Raw genomic sequence first — 15,008 nt, forward strand, 5'->3', positions numbered from 1 at the left:
GCTGCTGCCAGGCGGGGAACTGGGAAGTGTCTGTGGCCATGCTCAGTGGCAGGACGCTCCGCTCGGCAGGAGCATGCAAGGCTGCCAGCAGCTGCGCGGCGAGGCCCCACAGAGAGCGCGGCCGTCCGGGGAGTCAAGTGACAGCGCAGCGGATCCACACGCACGCTCAGCGAGAGACGACAAGCCGTCCGTTTAGAGGCCTGCGTCATACAGTCCCAGAGAGGTGCAGGCCGCTTCAACGGCCGTTCGTCTGACACCATCCGGGGCGTCTTGGTGCGCCGTGGCTGGAGGGCGCCCGCCTCGTTGCAGCTCACAGCGTCCCAGGCGGCAATTCGCTGCTCAGCATGTGGGTGCGGATGTGGTCCGGGGAGATCCCCATGTGGCTGCAGAAGCGTCGCGGTTCCTTGAAGACGGCATCTCCCGGCAGCGGAATACTCGTCGCTGCCCTCCCAAGTATTGGCTAAACTGTGGTTTCCAAGCAGATCACGCCACGCACGTCCTCAATATGTCGGAGAATTGTGAGCCGTTCGTGTTGTGTGGGTGCGCGGAACTCAATGATCCTCCGCAGCGGTGCCGGATTGGCTTCCAGGTGGACAGAAGTATCCTTCGATGATGCGCGTTGGCGGAGCGATGTCGCACTTCCAGGCTGTGGAGGTGAATGGAAGCCAAACACGAAGCGATTCCCTCACCGCCTTGGTGCAAAACACACCGTGGACGCACCCAACCAAAAAGGACTGCATGGTGTGCTGGGACGCACCAGCTCCTGTGCCCAGCCGCGGCCGATGGCAGAGTGGTGCGGTCTACTTTTGTTTTTGTGTGAGGAATTTTGCACTTTTTTAAGTTTTGGTACGGGCCAATGGTGCATTGGCGTTTTCTGATTCGGAAGGAGTATTGCGTTTTGAAGAAGCCATTGCAGGTGTTCAGCGTCGTTGTGAATAACAGATGTGCGCCTGTCTCCGTGAAGGCGACAACAATGTCCCAGGATTACAGCATAAGGCACTGCGGCTTAATCTGGTGCTTTACAGCAAAGTTTAATGGAGAGGGTATTTGATTTGCGGTTATTGGGTCTTTTGTGGGGGAAGATGGGAGGTTGAGGGCATTAGGACTGAATTGATTTGAGTGGCTGCGTTCCGCTGACTTGCGGCCAGTCGTGACACTCTTTTGGGGTTTGGCCGCTCGTCTCTTTTGTTTACTTCCCACCGCAGCACGTGGATAACACTGATCCGAGGAACATTTGTTTGACCGCGTGTGAGCTGCTGCCGTGCGTGGTGCATGGACTATGTGATTGTGTGAGGAGGTGCATTGGGGTGACGAATACTTCTGTTTGGCGTGTCGCGGTGTGTCGGAATGATGTTCGGATGACATGTGGAGGGTGTTGTTTGTGATTTTTGTGTCTTCTCTGGTGGAGCCGACATGTGTGCGGGGATTGTGGCATTGCTGGCTGACAGCTCCACGTCACTTTTCGGCATTCCTGGATGTGCTGAGGAATGACGGCTGGCGACCAGCGTGTTGTTGCTGCTGGTGGGAATAAGTGCATTGGGAATAGGCCGTTTTCTCTTTTCCGTGCTGGAGCCGATGAACTGGCACGAGGGCACCGGCTGCAGGCTGCCTGCCAGCACGTGTGAGCAGCGGATCCATGCACACACCGACGCTCATCGCAAGAGCGTGTGCGATCACAGTGGCCTTTTGTGGCGTGCTTTTGTGGACGTCAGCCCACCGAAGAATGTGTGAAGCAAACGGCTGACTGCACACGAGGAAAATAGGTGCGTGCACTGTGCCGTGTTTCAGCGTCGGTGGCAGAGCGGCAGGAAGCCCGTGCTGGCAACTGAGATCTTTGCGTCGCGATGGATGTCGGTGTTGGTTTTGGATCGTCGAGGGTGAAGCGATTTTGCTGCTGCCCGTGTGTGTGACGACTCCGGCAGAGGGCGGACACAAAAGGGAGGGATGCAGGCGCTGCGTGTGTGTGTGCAGGTGCCATGCAACAACGTCACAACAAACATGCTGCGACTCGGTGACCCTCACATCGTTGTGGTCCTCACGAACAGCCGAGGCACGGCCCACACCGATGCACTTAGTGGACGGAGTGAGGCATCTTTGGGGCGCAGCAGGGAACAGGATGTGTTGACGCAGCCACGACGTGCATGGAGTGTCACGATGGCACAGTCGGCTGTGGCTGGTGGAATATTTACTTCTCGGAGGCAACACAGAGAAAGAGAGAGAGAGAGCTGCACCTGCTGCTGGCGTCGTTGCTGCCTTTTGTGGCCTCCCATGCCGATTATTGTCTGTCCGCTGATTATGGGTGGCATACCTCCACTAGTGGCGTCGTCTGCAGGCATTTCACAGCACCAGTGAAGCACACATCTCTTCGCATGCTTTGGCTGTGGATATGGTGCCGTGAATGCAGCCGGCATTATTTTGCCCGACTCCTTTTCACTGCTTTGCGACGAATAGATGCGTCCCCGCCCGAGTCATTCACTGCAGCTCCGTGTGTTGTACTGCCAGCACAAGACTCTCTTGTTGTCTGACGCCTGGCTGACAGTCAAACACCACTGCGTTGGGACATGCAGGGATGTGGACTGCCGCTCACGGTGTTGGGCACCGCTGTTTGGATGCGGCGGCCACACGAGCGGATGTGTTGTGGCACAATGAAATGCGTGAAATACGCGGAATCACAGCGGCTGCAATAATATCAGCGGTGTGGCACCAAGGAGTATGTGAGAGGATGATGCATGATGAATCACAGTGGGCGGCATGCGAGGGAAGTGCACCGCGACGGAGCGTCACCCCGCCCTCAGCCTGCAGGGGAATGTACACCCACAAAATATATGGACGAGACACCACCAAACACACATGCCCTTCCATGCACCAATAATTAGGAGCGAAGGTGCGTTCTGGTGTGTGGGAGTCCACTCACATATTTTCATTCCCACCGAAATAAACGGCGAGGAATCAGGTGCCACAGCAACGAAGGAGGAAATAAAAACATCTATTGCAGCACTTTACCGGCGAAAGGCAGGAAAAACACAAACCGAATTATTGGCTGCACCAACACAAGAAACATTCACAAGAGGAAAATAAATAATAATTGTGCACCCTGCAGAAATCCCCAACACGCGATCCAGGCATGAAGGCTTGCCCTCCGCAAAAACAAAACAAAGCATGCAGGCATCTTCCAGCATTCAAACAGAAACACAAATAAATGGTTGCTTGCATTATTCCATTCCCTGCGCTTATTTTTGCGTGTGCGTCAGCTGCTGCGGTGGTGGCCGCGTGAGAGTGAGGGAGAGAGAGCCGTGCACCGCCCGCACACACACTCGTCCTTCTCACTCACTCTCTGTGTGTGTCCCCTTGCATGGACTCTCGCCCTCACCTCACCCCACGAGGCACACACATAATGTGCCCATTGTATATATGCATGCACACCCATGCATGCCCGTTGGTGCTCTCTCTTTTGCACGACACGCACCGCTGCCGTCCTGCCTGGCTGCATGGGCGGAGCACCGTAACTGTTTCTGTTTCTGTTTCCATTGCATTGAGTGGGCGACCTCTCTCTCCCTGTGTGTGTGTGTTTTGCTTTACGGGAGCAATGAGAGTGTGTGTGCGCTGGTCGTCCCACGCTTCGGCTTTGTTTTTTATTGTCTTATTGTTTTATTGCTTTTCTTGTGGTTGAGTGCACCCAATTACCCTTGTTTTTGAATTGGTGGCTTGAGTTGACTGTGGACGCCCAAATTCTCTTTTTGTATTTTTTCTTTTCTTTTGAGATATTGTCAGTGTTTTTTATTCTTGTAAAGCCATTAAGTGTCTTCTTTTACGTACAGCATGCGTCAGTTGATCCACGTCACCCCACGGTCTGCAGTGCTGCTGGTGCTTCTGGTTGTGATGAGGTTTGTGATGTGTTGTGCTGGCGGGTGCTTTGCTGCCAGCCTGACGTACTCCTGCTCCTCTGACAAAGCGATGCGTGCGGACAGGGCGAAGTCGATCCCGACTGTGGTGAGGGACGTGCCTTTTGGATCTGAGGGTGCGTCGCAGACATGCACCGTCATTGGGAGGAATGGATGGGCGCCCGTCCGCATCGATGTGTCGACAAGGGACCTGGATGATACCAGGAAGTATTGCAGCTCAGAACGGTAGTACGCAATGAATTCATTGGTGGCAATTGCGAGTGTGAAGGTGACATTGTTTTTCTATGCTGAGAAAAGGGAAATATTTGTTTCGTTATACTTTGCTGCCACTGTTCGTTAATGGCCTGCGGGCTGTCCGTAGCGATGTGGCCAGTTTTTCCTTTTTTCTGAACGGTGCTGTCGTGCGAGAGGGTGTTTTCCCAAATAGTCGGATGCTCAGTTTTCGAGGACGGCGGCATTCCCACAGCGTGTGCGGCAGGGCCTCCCGTGGATTGTCGGGGGCTCAGCGGCTGGTGGGGTTGCAGCAGAGGAGTGGCTGAAGGGCTACGGCTGTCATTGGAGCTTGCAGAGGTGCGTTGTCCGTTTTTTGCTCGTTGATACGCCTGACATTTCCGGTAGTGACCTGCGCGTGAGGCACTTGTTGGGAGACCGTGGAGCTGTTGCAGAATCCACATGTGAGGCCTTCTGCAACGATTGGAGTGCCAGGGTTAGTGCGTCGGCCGTGTGCCTTCATATTGTGGACGGACGAGAAGACGCTGCTGCAGCTTGGGCAGGGCGACGTTGATCCGCTGCTCGTCGTTCTACGAGGAGGTGCCGTGGACACGCCAGGTGGAGGTTCCGGAGGAGGTCGGGGTGGTCCTGCCTCTTCAGTGTGAGTGGGGCAGCACCACCGACGTAAAGGGTTGCTTGTGATCCGCAGGGCGCGTGTCGATTTGCCGAGGAGTGGACAGGAGTCGCATCGCACCTGCGCACGAAGTCGCGATTCGATGCCCGATGCCTGCCTGGACACTAGGAACGATCTTTTGTTGCACCGACGAGCGCCTGGCGTGCGGTGTGTGCGACTTCTTCTTCCTCGAATTCCTTCCAGTACAACCTCTTGACGGCGGCAAGGAAGTCCACGTGCCAGATTGGGATGCCTCATTGCTGCAGGGATCGTGCAATCGTGGCTTCTTTGTCAGCGGCCTCAGTGCGTGGGATACCGCAGTGCGATGGGGAAAATATAAAGTCTGCAGGGTGACTTCGCTTTATCAAGGAAAGCAGCATAACCCAAATCCCTTCAGCAACGCAGTCTCGCACGGCCATTGGGGCAACGCGGAGTGCCTCAATTGCCGACAGGGAGTCCGTTGCCACCGGGGTTTGTGTGGGCGATTGGGATGTTTCCAGACGAGGAATTATGAGATATCTAAAGCCGTTTTCAATGGCGAGTCACTCAGCTCTCTATGAGCATGCGAGTCTGCCAGCTGCTGCACGATGGTCCTCCACAGCGAGATCATTTCTCTTTGTGGTGTCGTATAATGGTGCAGCGGATCCAGATGCGACTTCAGCGAGGGGTGAAGGACCGTCTGTCTATAATTCAAAATCAAAATCTTCTAGAGAGGAGTAAAGGGATTTAAAAGCCGTGCGCTTGACATCTTCAGAGGCGTCGTTGGCAAAGAGTGGCTGATAAAATTCCACTTTATTGCAACCCACAGTGTCCCAGGGAAAAATACGATGTTGGGTAATAGGAGGAGCGTGATTGTGGTTGTGTGGTATCCCAATAGTGCCACATACGCGTTCTAATCCATTAATAACGGCATCTTTCGAAAGCGGGATTGATGTCGCCGCTTTCCTATGCATGGACAGCGGCATAGGTTCCGAGTGGATAAGGGGGCGCAAATCCTCGTGATTATGGAAACGTGCATGGTGTTCGTGTTGAGTGAGTGCATGAAGCCAGAGTATCTTCCGGAGCGTGAGAAGATTGGCTTTCAAGTAGACAGATGTATCTTCCGTTGATGCGCTTAGGCCAAGGGATGTTGTACAACTGTCGCGGTACAGTACTTCCGTATTATGGAGGTAGGTGTGGGCGAGGCATGGGAGAATTGCATCACCATAATATAGTGACACACCATGGACGTATCCAATCAAAAAGGATTGCATGGTGTGGTGGGACGCACCAGCCTGTGCGACCAGTCGCAATTGGTAACGGCGTGGCATGGACTGCTTTGAAGCGGTGGAAGCGTGCGTACGAAAATTAAGAATTTGTTCAACCGTGGTGTCCAGCAAGCGCAGTGGGCGGGACTGAATACGTAGGTTCCCATTGCCAGGAAGGAGATCGGCCATGTCCTTGTCAGACCGTGTGTGTGAAGAGATGTAGAATAGAGCATCTTCACTCTTATCAACGTTGATTTTTAGGTTGTGCTCGGCAGCCCATGTCGTTATAGGTGAAAGGGCAGGTTGCATTGCCGCAGCAAATGCATGGATGCCCGCACCTGAGGCAACAAGTGTGAGGTCGTCAGCGTACATGAGTGCGGAGGCAGAATAGATGTTCTCCATGCGGCGTAGCACATCATCCACAGAGTGGAGGAAGAGTTGGGGTCCCAGGACGCTGCCTTGCAGTACTCCGGCTGAGGCAAGTTGTTTCCGGGAGTGCTGTTCGCGAGTGCATACCTTAAAATGGCGGCCCCGCAGGTAGTTGTGCAGCCAGCGTTTGGTTCGGGGGCCAAGGCGCGGGAGTCTGTCAAGCATGCCGAATAACTTCCCATGGTCAATGGTGTCGAAAGCAGTCGAAAAATCAATCAAGGCTACGAGCGAGCGACGGTGACGAGGGTGGCATGTGTGGGGCGCCGCCTCCAGGGTGCTCATACTCCACAGTGCTGAACTCATTCAATCCACGGTTAATTTGATCGATAACAATTGTCACCACATCCGATTTTGAACGCGAAGGTGTAAATCCAAATTGACGTGGGTGGTGCGGCAATATCGCTGACAGACGGCGGTGAATCATTCTTTTGGTTAACTTGAATAAAACAGAGAGCGATTTGATAGGTCTGTAACTCTCTGGGCGGTATGGGCCCTTCCCAAGGTTCGGGAATGGGAATAGTTTCCACCGTATTCCAGGAGCCAGGCAGACTGCCATTTGCGAAGGAGTTGTGGATAACTGTTCTAAGTGTGCCGCGCGCAACGGGCCCGAGACGGTGCAGGAACTCATTCAACATGTTGTCGTGGCCAGGGGCTGAGCCGAGCGAAGAGTCGCAGATGGTCACGTCAAGTTCATACGGCGTGAAAGTTCGATCCACTTCCCAGTCACCAGGGGGCAATGGAGTGCGGCAAGCAGCAGCAGTATAGGGTAATGTGGCACGTGAAACCCGCACAAAATGACGGAAAAGCAGATTTGCCTGTTGCCGAGGCAGAGCACAAACGCGGTCCGAAGATCAGTGCGGAGCACAACCGATTCCAGGGGATGAGGGTGCGGCGCCGCCACGCCGCGAAGATATCGCCAGCTTGGGCTGGATGAGGCCCCAAGTTTTTCGCGCGGGCGTCCAGAAGCATAACGAAGCCACGGCGTAAGGCATGATTTTATTCCTCCACATTTTTGGATGAATTCGTCTCGAAGCAGGCTGTCTCCGGGCGAGGCGATGTGTGTGCTTTGTGTGCTGCTTCTGCGACGGACTCGGCTTGTTCTAATTTGTTTGTCCAGATCGTTTTGGGCTGTCACGCTGCCGCGCGGGATATGGCGCTCAGCTGCTCGTAAGATACCACTGCGAATGTCCAACCATGTGGACGCGGCGGCAAGGAGTGTTTCACACAACGAGGTAAAAGCAGGCCAATCCGCTCTACGCAGGGCAGAGGTGGCTTTCTCCCGCCGAGGCAGCGTGTTGGCTGGTCGCGGAATGCCATCATCCATCCCCACCGAGTAAGATATTAAGCAGTGGTCCGAATCCATGTAGGGAGTGGATTGCCAGTGGGTGACACGTAGCACGCGATACGCAGCCACTTCAGGGGACGAGAAATTACGATGTGTGATCCGTGTCGCCTGCGCCGGGTCATTTGCCAGCCCAAAATCCATGTCAATTAGAGTAGAGGACAAATCCTCTCCTCCAGTCGTTGAAGGTAGGTGTCTGTCCCAGAGTCCATGATGTAAATTCAGTTCACCCGCGATAATCGCTGCGGGGCCTGAGCGACGAATGGCAATAATAAAAGAAGAGCTCTGAACGGTTGCTGTGGGAGGGCTGTGGAGATTCACCACGCAGATGCTGGGACAGCCCGGTGGAGTTGCACGGACAGCAATGGTCTCCAGGAGGTCTGTGCCAGGGAGCGTCAGGCGCTCGCACGGCAGAGAGTGGCGCACCAGAATGGCAACGCCACCACCGCACCCAGTGCGGCGCGAAGAAAGCCATTATGGTCATATAGTTTTGCCGCTGTGGCACTTCGATTATTTGTTTCCTGGAGAAGAACGATGTCAGGTGGATGCTGTTCCAGTCGCACAGCAAACGCAATCTTTTTTACGGACGAGAGGCCTGCAATGTTGAGCTGCCAAATAGTGATGCAGCCATCCTCCTCGGTGCCAGGGTTCTTGTGGACGTCACCGCAACGGGTGATATCAACGGAGTGACCGCAGCGAAACGGCCGTGCAGTTTTGTCCGACAGTCTGCAGGCAGACCGCCTCACCTCCCCACACCGGGCATGGCGTGGAACCTTCTCGAGGGGTGAAGTCGTCTTGGTCTCCGTCGTGCTCGCCGCAACGCCCTGCTACACAGTTCCTATATGCAACCAAAGCCCCAGCACCGCGACAAGGTGCGACTTCATCGCTGGGGCTTACCGAATGTTGTAAAGGACCTCATTTTAATTCTTTTTGCTTTTTTTTTTGCTGCTTGTGTTTTATTGGAATAATAATTATCTTTGTGTTTTCCCAATGGCTGTTTAACTGCTCTACACATCATTATGAGTGACGTGTTTTCCATCTTGTTTTCTTTTTTGTCCAGTCGCGGTGCCGGCCTCATTGCTGTGTGTCCCACGGACTGCACGAAAAGAGGATTGAGGGAACAGGCCGGATGCCGGACGAATTATAAGGGATGTTGTGTGGGCTGGTGGAGCAGCAAGATCTCTTTTCTTTTTTCTCATATTATTTTCTTCTATTTTTGCGGGGAAGATGCATACACAAACACACGGCCGTCTATATTGTGCTGCATGGCACATGAAATAAAATTGAAATCTATTTTCTTCATCCTTTCCGGGAGTCTTGCCGGACTATTAACCCAGTTTTTATTTTTATTATTATTTCTGATTTGCAGGGTGTGTGTGTGTTTTGCCCCTTTTACTGGTTCCACCTGCCCCATAGTGTGTGCTGCCATTTGTGACTGTGGCGTGACTGTGTGTGGTGTAGCGGCCTTGTGACTTCTCTTTTTTTTGCTTTCACTCTGCGTTGGCGGGGAGTTAGTTTGTGCTGAAGGCTACACGCAAGTGACAGGAGTGATGGCGATGATGATGACTGGCCGTGTGCTGCTGGTGTGTGCCCTCTGCGTGCTGTGGAGCGGTGCCGGCGGTAGATGTGATGTAGGGGAGGCGGCAGGTCTTCGGAGTGCTGAACTTCCACCTGCACCAGCACCTCTTGAAAAGTCTCCAGAAGGACCCAAAGGCTTACAAGGTGGAGTACCAGGCGTTAAAGAAAATGTAACACCCGCATCTTCCATACCTACAGAGGAAGAGCACGATTATGAAGAAGATGATAGTGACGATGATGAAGAAGTTGAAGACACGGAAAATGGAGAAACCGAAGAGGAAGAAGAAAAAAGAAAAGAAGGGCAGAGTAATAAAGGAGGAACAGTTGCACCAGACCCAAATTCCGGGGAAAAGAATTTAATTGGCAGTGAGAAGGAAACAGGCCAGTCAATTTCATCTGCTGGGAGCATTTCTCCTTCCGGCAGTCGGGAATCAAATGCCAATCTTACGCAACCGGAAGTTGAAGAAAAGAAGGAAACCGAAAAAAATACACCAGCAGTAGAGAATCCACCCACAACAGTTAACGGAGAGAACACACTGCTTGGGGGCATTGCGGGAGGAAATCTTCCATCACCTTCAGAAGAAGGTGTTGATTCCCGCGAAAAGGATGGCAAAGACACCACGAGTGAAGGCGAAAAAAATGTTCCACCGCCTGCGACCGCAGCCACACCACAAGGCCACCGAGACAAAGGCTCAGAAGGGACTGAGGAAGACACAAAAGCAACAACAGTAACCGCCAACACAACAGATACGACGAATACACAAAACAGTGACAGCAGCACCGCGGCCTCCCACACCACCTCCCCTCTTTTGCTTCTTCTTGTTGTTGCGTGTGCGGCTGCTGCTGTGGTGGTGGCCGCGTGAGAGTGAGGGAGAGAGAGCCATGCACCGCCCGCACACACACTCGTCCTTCACTCCCTCTCTGAGTGTGTCCCCTTGCATGGACTCTCGCCCTCACCTCACCCCACGAAGCACACACATAATGTGCCCATTGTATATATGCATGCACACCCATGCAGGCCCGTTGGTGCTCTCTTTTGCACGACACGCACCGCTGCCGTCCTGCCTGGCTGCATGGGCGGAGCACCGTAACTGTTTTTGTTTTTATTGCATTGAGTGGGCGACCTCTCTCTCTCTCTCTCCCTGTGCGTGTGTTTTGCTTTACGGGAGCAATGAGAGTGTGTGCGCTGGTCGTCCCACGCTTCGGCTTTTTTTTTTCATTGTTTTGCTTGGTGTTGTGGTTGAGTGCACCCATTACCTTTTTTTTTTGTGGATTATTAGGTTGCTTTGATTGCGGACACTTGAATTTCTTTTCTTTTTTATATGTTTTTGTTTTTGTTGAGGAAGTGCTAGCCTCTTGTATTCTTGTAAAGCCATTAAGATTGTCTGTGGCTTATGGCATGCGTCCGTTGATCCACGGTAACCCCACGGTCTGCATCGCTACTGGTGCTGCTATTGATGATCTGTGCGATGTGGTTCGCCAGCGGATGGCTTGCTTTCACCCTGAAGTATCCCTTATTTCTTGACGATGTAGTGCGCTCCCACAGCGAGTCTCTCGTTTACGGTGGGGAGAATGCATCTCAGGGTGCAAGACGCATTGCGGGTGTGCAGCGGCGTCTGGAAGGGCCCATGGGCGCCCGTCCGCATCAAGACGTCAACTACAGACCGTGTGACAGCAGAAGGCACTGCGGCTTCTCCTGGTCTCACGCAATGAATTTATTGAATGACAATCGCCACTCTGATGGTGGTGTTTTGACCTCTGCGCACGGCAACATCCTTGCCGAGGAGACTGTCCCTGCTGCTGTGTAACTGCATGCGGATCGTCTGCTCGTCTAGCCATTGGAGGGTCCGTTGATTGTGTCCCCACTTGCCACGGGCAGCGTTTGCAGTCGGTTCACGGTGCCTGATGGGCATTGTTCCACTGGTTTTGCCGATTCTGTCATAGCGCAATGCGTGGCTGCTGTGCTGGGTGGTGTGTAGGCACTGCCGTGCGTCACGCTGGGGGATGGCCGTCCAGTTGCTGGCGCCATGCACTTTTCCCGGCCGTTTTATTTCACGGACGCATCGCCGCGCACCTGATGGTCCATGCTGTCGGGTTCAACTGCCCTCAAATGGCAGGCCGGAGCATGGTGAGGAATGTTGCCGGTGTGCGTGGCAGGGCACTGTTGGTGGTGGTGCACTCGACGAATGCCGCGATGGCTGCGAGGGAGCACCACGACTGCGACGACATTGACGGCATGGAGCTGCAGGATAACGATGGGGACGGGAGGACGCTGGAGTCGCACTGGTCGCGGCGCCACGCGAGGGATGAGTGGATTGCACCGATTGGGTGCGCCGGCGAATGCAGAGGAAGTGCTCCGCACTGAACATGAGTGAATATCCCCACATGCTTTGCGACGTGGGTGTCCCTGTCAAACGCTGCGCGTCGGATCGTTATTCCCGCGGTTGGTATTTGGGGAGTATCCATGAAGTGTCAGCCAAGCGCCCGATGGACAGTTGCGCCATCACTGATCCCGCACTGGATGTGAGAAATATTGAGGGCTGTTATTTGGAGAGGAGAATATTTTTCTGGGATGCCTGGGGATGAGCCCTCTTTGTGGTGTCTGGACACGCTTCCCACCAACACGACGGACGCAAGGAACCCGGAGGAGACATATTTCAGTGCTGCTGCGCATGCGGCATTGAGGTGCCTCAGCATGCAGGTGCATCTGAAAATGACTGAAAAGGGTAACATCCGTTGGTCCCATGCACGGACGGGGCAACGATTGCGTGGGCCACTCCACCCTACGATGGGGGAAGCGTTATTTGCCGTGACCACGCGCAGGTGTGCACGATATCCGCCACCAGCGGTAGCCTACTTCCAGTGGTTCCGTGGGACGGCGAGGAGAGAGGGTGTGGAACAGGACGGTTCCACCGACACCTACTGAACAAGGACTGCCACGGGGCATCTGTCCCCGTTGCGGAGAGCATTGAGACCGGCCGCGGCACCCACCGAAGGATGTAGACACGGCTTCTTCCCAGAAGCATCCGTCGCCAGAGGAGAAGTGGATCCGGCCAGGATGCCCTGACAGACCGCAAGAATCTTCTCTCGGTGGCAGGAACCGAAGCAGCGAGACGGACGGCAGGCAGGACACGCCTCCGACTCCCGGTGATGACACTGCTGCTGCTTGTCCCTGTCCGCTGCTTCTTCTGCTTGCCTCTGCTGCTGCCGCCGTGGCAACACTCCATCGAGTTGCGGTGTGGACGGCGTTGCGCTGCGAGGCGATTGTGCTTCCTCCTGCGTGGCCTGCACTCACCATTGTATGTCCAATAGAAAAACATCCATTTCAATGGGTGCCTTTCTCCATATGCATGTGCTGCATGGGCTCCGTTTGACCTTTTATTTGAGATTGGTTGTATTTCCGTTGCACACAGCTCTTCTTGTGTTGATTGCCGATGTTGGGGACACCAGATGGTCGTATGGCATTGCTTGTGTGTTTGTTAGATTTTCTGAGAAGCAAATACACACAACGGGGTGCGAGTGGAATGTGCGCACACAAGACACACACATACGCATACCCAATCACATTGCCTGTGTGGCTTCTACTTGACATAGTATGCGGGGCGGGTTGGTGCGAGCAAGGCCGTCGGAAGCGTGGGAACTGCGTGAGCCCAGCAATTGCGTTTGTGGTTGTGTGCGGGATTATATATCCTGCCAGATGCTTAACGCCGTTCATGGATCGTTTAAAGTTTTTTTCTGCGATGCCCATACTGCGTCTGTGCTGAGCTGCTCACTGCGTCCCCATGGCCTCATGGAACACGACATGACGTTGCTCGAGGACCTCTTGACACCGAGGCAGCCGATTATGAGTAGCCCTGCGTTGTACTTTTTCCGTGGAGGATGCGTCTGTGAGTCGCGTGGTTGAGGATTGGATGGCAAAGGTTCCTTACAGGGATGTACACGTCTTTGCGCTGGGGTGCACCCCGCATCGCAGTCCTCAGCAACTCGCGCGGGCTCGGATAGCGCCGAGGGCGATGCGTTTGAAGGAAATGGTGTTAGACTTTACTGCCCCTGAGGTGCTGGTGTTCCACCTCAGCATGCAGAATGGGTTCCCTCAGCTGCTGTCGCCACTGTCACCTCCGAATTGAGTGTCCGTTGTGGACGTTGCGGCGTCACGTCTTGTGGCGGCTCTTCACGCCATGAACAACAGTGTGTCTGTCATTCGCCACCACAACAGTGGCAGTATCTGCCATGGGCTTGCCAGGCAATACCACGACGAGCCGGATTTCACTTGGGGGCGCCGACAGCTGCGGCAACCCGGTGCGGATCATCGTTGATTGGGGCTGTGTCATGGTGACGCCGCTGATGTGCCAACGCACATGTCAGTGTCTGCTTGATGACCTGATGCCGCTGGGGAATAAAGTTTATGAGCAGACCTGTAGGAATTCTCTGGGGCGAACTCGAAGCGGCAGTAATTGGTGGATGAGGAAGATGTGTACTGGCGCTCGTACCGTCATTGTTTTCTTGCGCAGTGCGTGGAGGAGCTTTCGGTGGCGCTGAAAAAACTCCACGCGTATCACCCGGGATTGGCGCAGGGAGTGGAGCCGAAGGCCAATCTTGTGAGGTTGAGCAGTGCGGTGCGGGCTTCGCCGGAGTTTCGGGAGAGGCAAGCCAGACTGTCGCTGCACATCGATGCTTGCGCGGGGCTTGTGGCACAGTACCGGGAGAAGCGACTGGCGGAGGTGCGGGAGGTGGAGCAAGACATTGCCGTTGGGCTCAAACCCTTCAGGAAAAACCTGGATGGCGTGCAGCACCTGACGAGGGATGCCGCGATGCCCCGGCCAGTGCGTCTGCGTCTTTTCCTGTTGCTTGTGGCTGCGAGCAGCACCGACGAGTTGACGGAGGCCAAGAAGCAGCAGCTGATCCAAGACGGTGGACTGACGCCCGACGCCCATTTGCTTGCGAACCTTGAGCATGTGACGAGGATGGCCGGGAGCGTGCAACGATACAGCACGGCGTCGGCGCAGAGCGGACGGAGCACGAGTGCCTCTGCGAGCAACGCCGCGACGGACGAGGATCCGTTTCTGAAGCATGCCTGCATGCTTATGGAGACGGGCAGGAATAGGACGCTGCGGGTTGGGCTGTCGTTGGCATCGGTGCAGCGCGATCATGTGATAGGGCCAAATGGCGCGAGTGGTGGCCAAAACAGTGGAGCAGCAGGGGACAACGCCGGGCCATTTCAAGGGTGTGGTGGCAAATGGGAGAATCATCCTGATCTGGGTGGTGGCGGTGGTGGGACGATTGCCCTCACAACTCCTCAGCGCATTCTGCTGATTGTTTTGGGTGGTTTGGCCTGCAGCGAGAGGCGCTCAGTCCATGAGGTATCCAAAAGGTATAGCCGTGAGGTGGTCATTGGGAAACCTCGCTGCTGCGTCCTGAGATGTGTGTGTGCAGGGACTTGGCACCCTACGGCAGTAGGACTTAGGGGCGAGACACGCACAGGAATGCATCGACGGCCAAAGAGTGGGAAATGTACAAACACACACGATTGCGGGTGTCCATGGGGATTGTGTGCGCTTGTGTCTGCATTCCCTTTCTCTCCAAGAAGTGTTCAATACGATGCGCGTGTGTGTGTTTCAACGGCCGCG

At 54.6% G+C, this 15,008-nt stretch overlaps 3 protein-coding genes and 2 pseudogenes across 3 annotated transcripts, besides 6 other annotated features; all 5 read left to right on the forward strand.

The window, feature by feature from the left end:
• Positions 1-9,053: part of a sequence feature (areas not merged during assembly with more than two copies in the genome that could not be assigned to a particular haplotype) that runs on past the window's edge.
• On the forward strand, positions 1,945-2,352 carry Tc00.1047053506767.80 (uncharacterized protein; the record flags this gene model as incomplete). The annotated part of the gene is made up of 1 exon (XM_815589.1): positions 1,945-2,352. The coding sequence occupies one exon, from the start codon at positions 1,945-1,947 to the stop codon at positions 2,350-2,352; it is 408 nt and encodes a 135-aa protein (XP_820682.1).
• On the forward strand, positions 3,820-4,131 carry Tc00.1047053506767.90 (uncharacterized protein; the record flags this gene model as incomplete). The annotated part of the gene is made up of 1 exon (XM_815590.1): positions 3,820-4,131. The coding sequence occupies one exon, from the start codon at positions 3,820-3,822 to the stop codon at positions 4,129-4,131; it is 312 nt and encodes a 103-aa protein (XP_820683.1).
• Positions 4,330-8,262: a mobile genetic element.
• Positions 9,054-9,468: a sequence feature (heterozygous, non-Esmeraldo-like haplotype).
• Positions 9,141-9,161: a sequence feature (AT_rich).
• Tc00.1047053506767.110 (mucin-associated surface protein (MASP), putative) lies at positions 9,354-10,244 on the forward strand (the record flags this gene model as incomplete). Its single annotated transcript, XM_815591.1, has 1 exon — positions 9,354-10,244. One exon carries the CDS (start codon positions 9,354-9,356, stop codon positions 10,242-10,244), a length of 891 nt encoding a protein of 296 aa, XP_820684.1.
• Positions 9,469-15,008: part of a sequence feature (areas not merged during assembly with more than two copies in the genome that could not be assigned to a particular haplotype) that runs on past the window's edge.
• Positions 9,578-9,681: a sequence feature (GA-rich).
• Positions 11,012-11,710, forward strand: Tc00.1047053506767.119 (annotated as a pseudogene).
• On the forward strand, positions 12,992-14,353 carry Tc00.1047053506767.123 (annotated as a pseudogene).

This window comes from Trypanosoma cruzi, genomic scaffold (assembly GCF_000209065.1).
Source record: "Trypanosoma cruzi strain CL Brener 1047053516725 genomic scaffold, whole genome shotgun sequence".
Lineage (NCBI taxonomy): Eukaryota > Euglenozoa > Kinetoplastea > Trypanosomatida > Trypanosomatidae > Trypanosoma > Trypanosoma cruzi.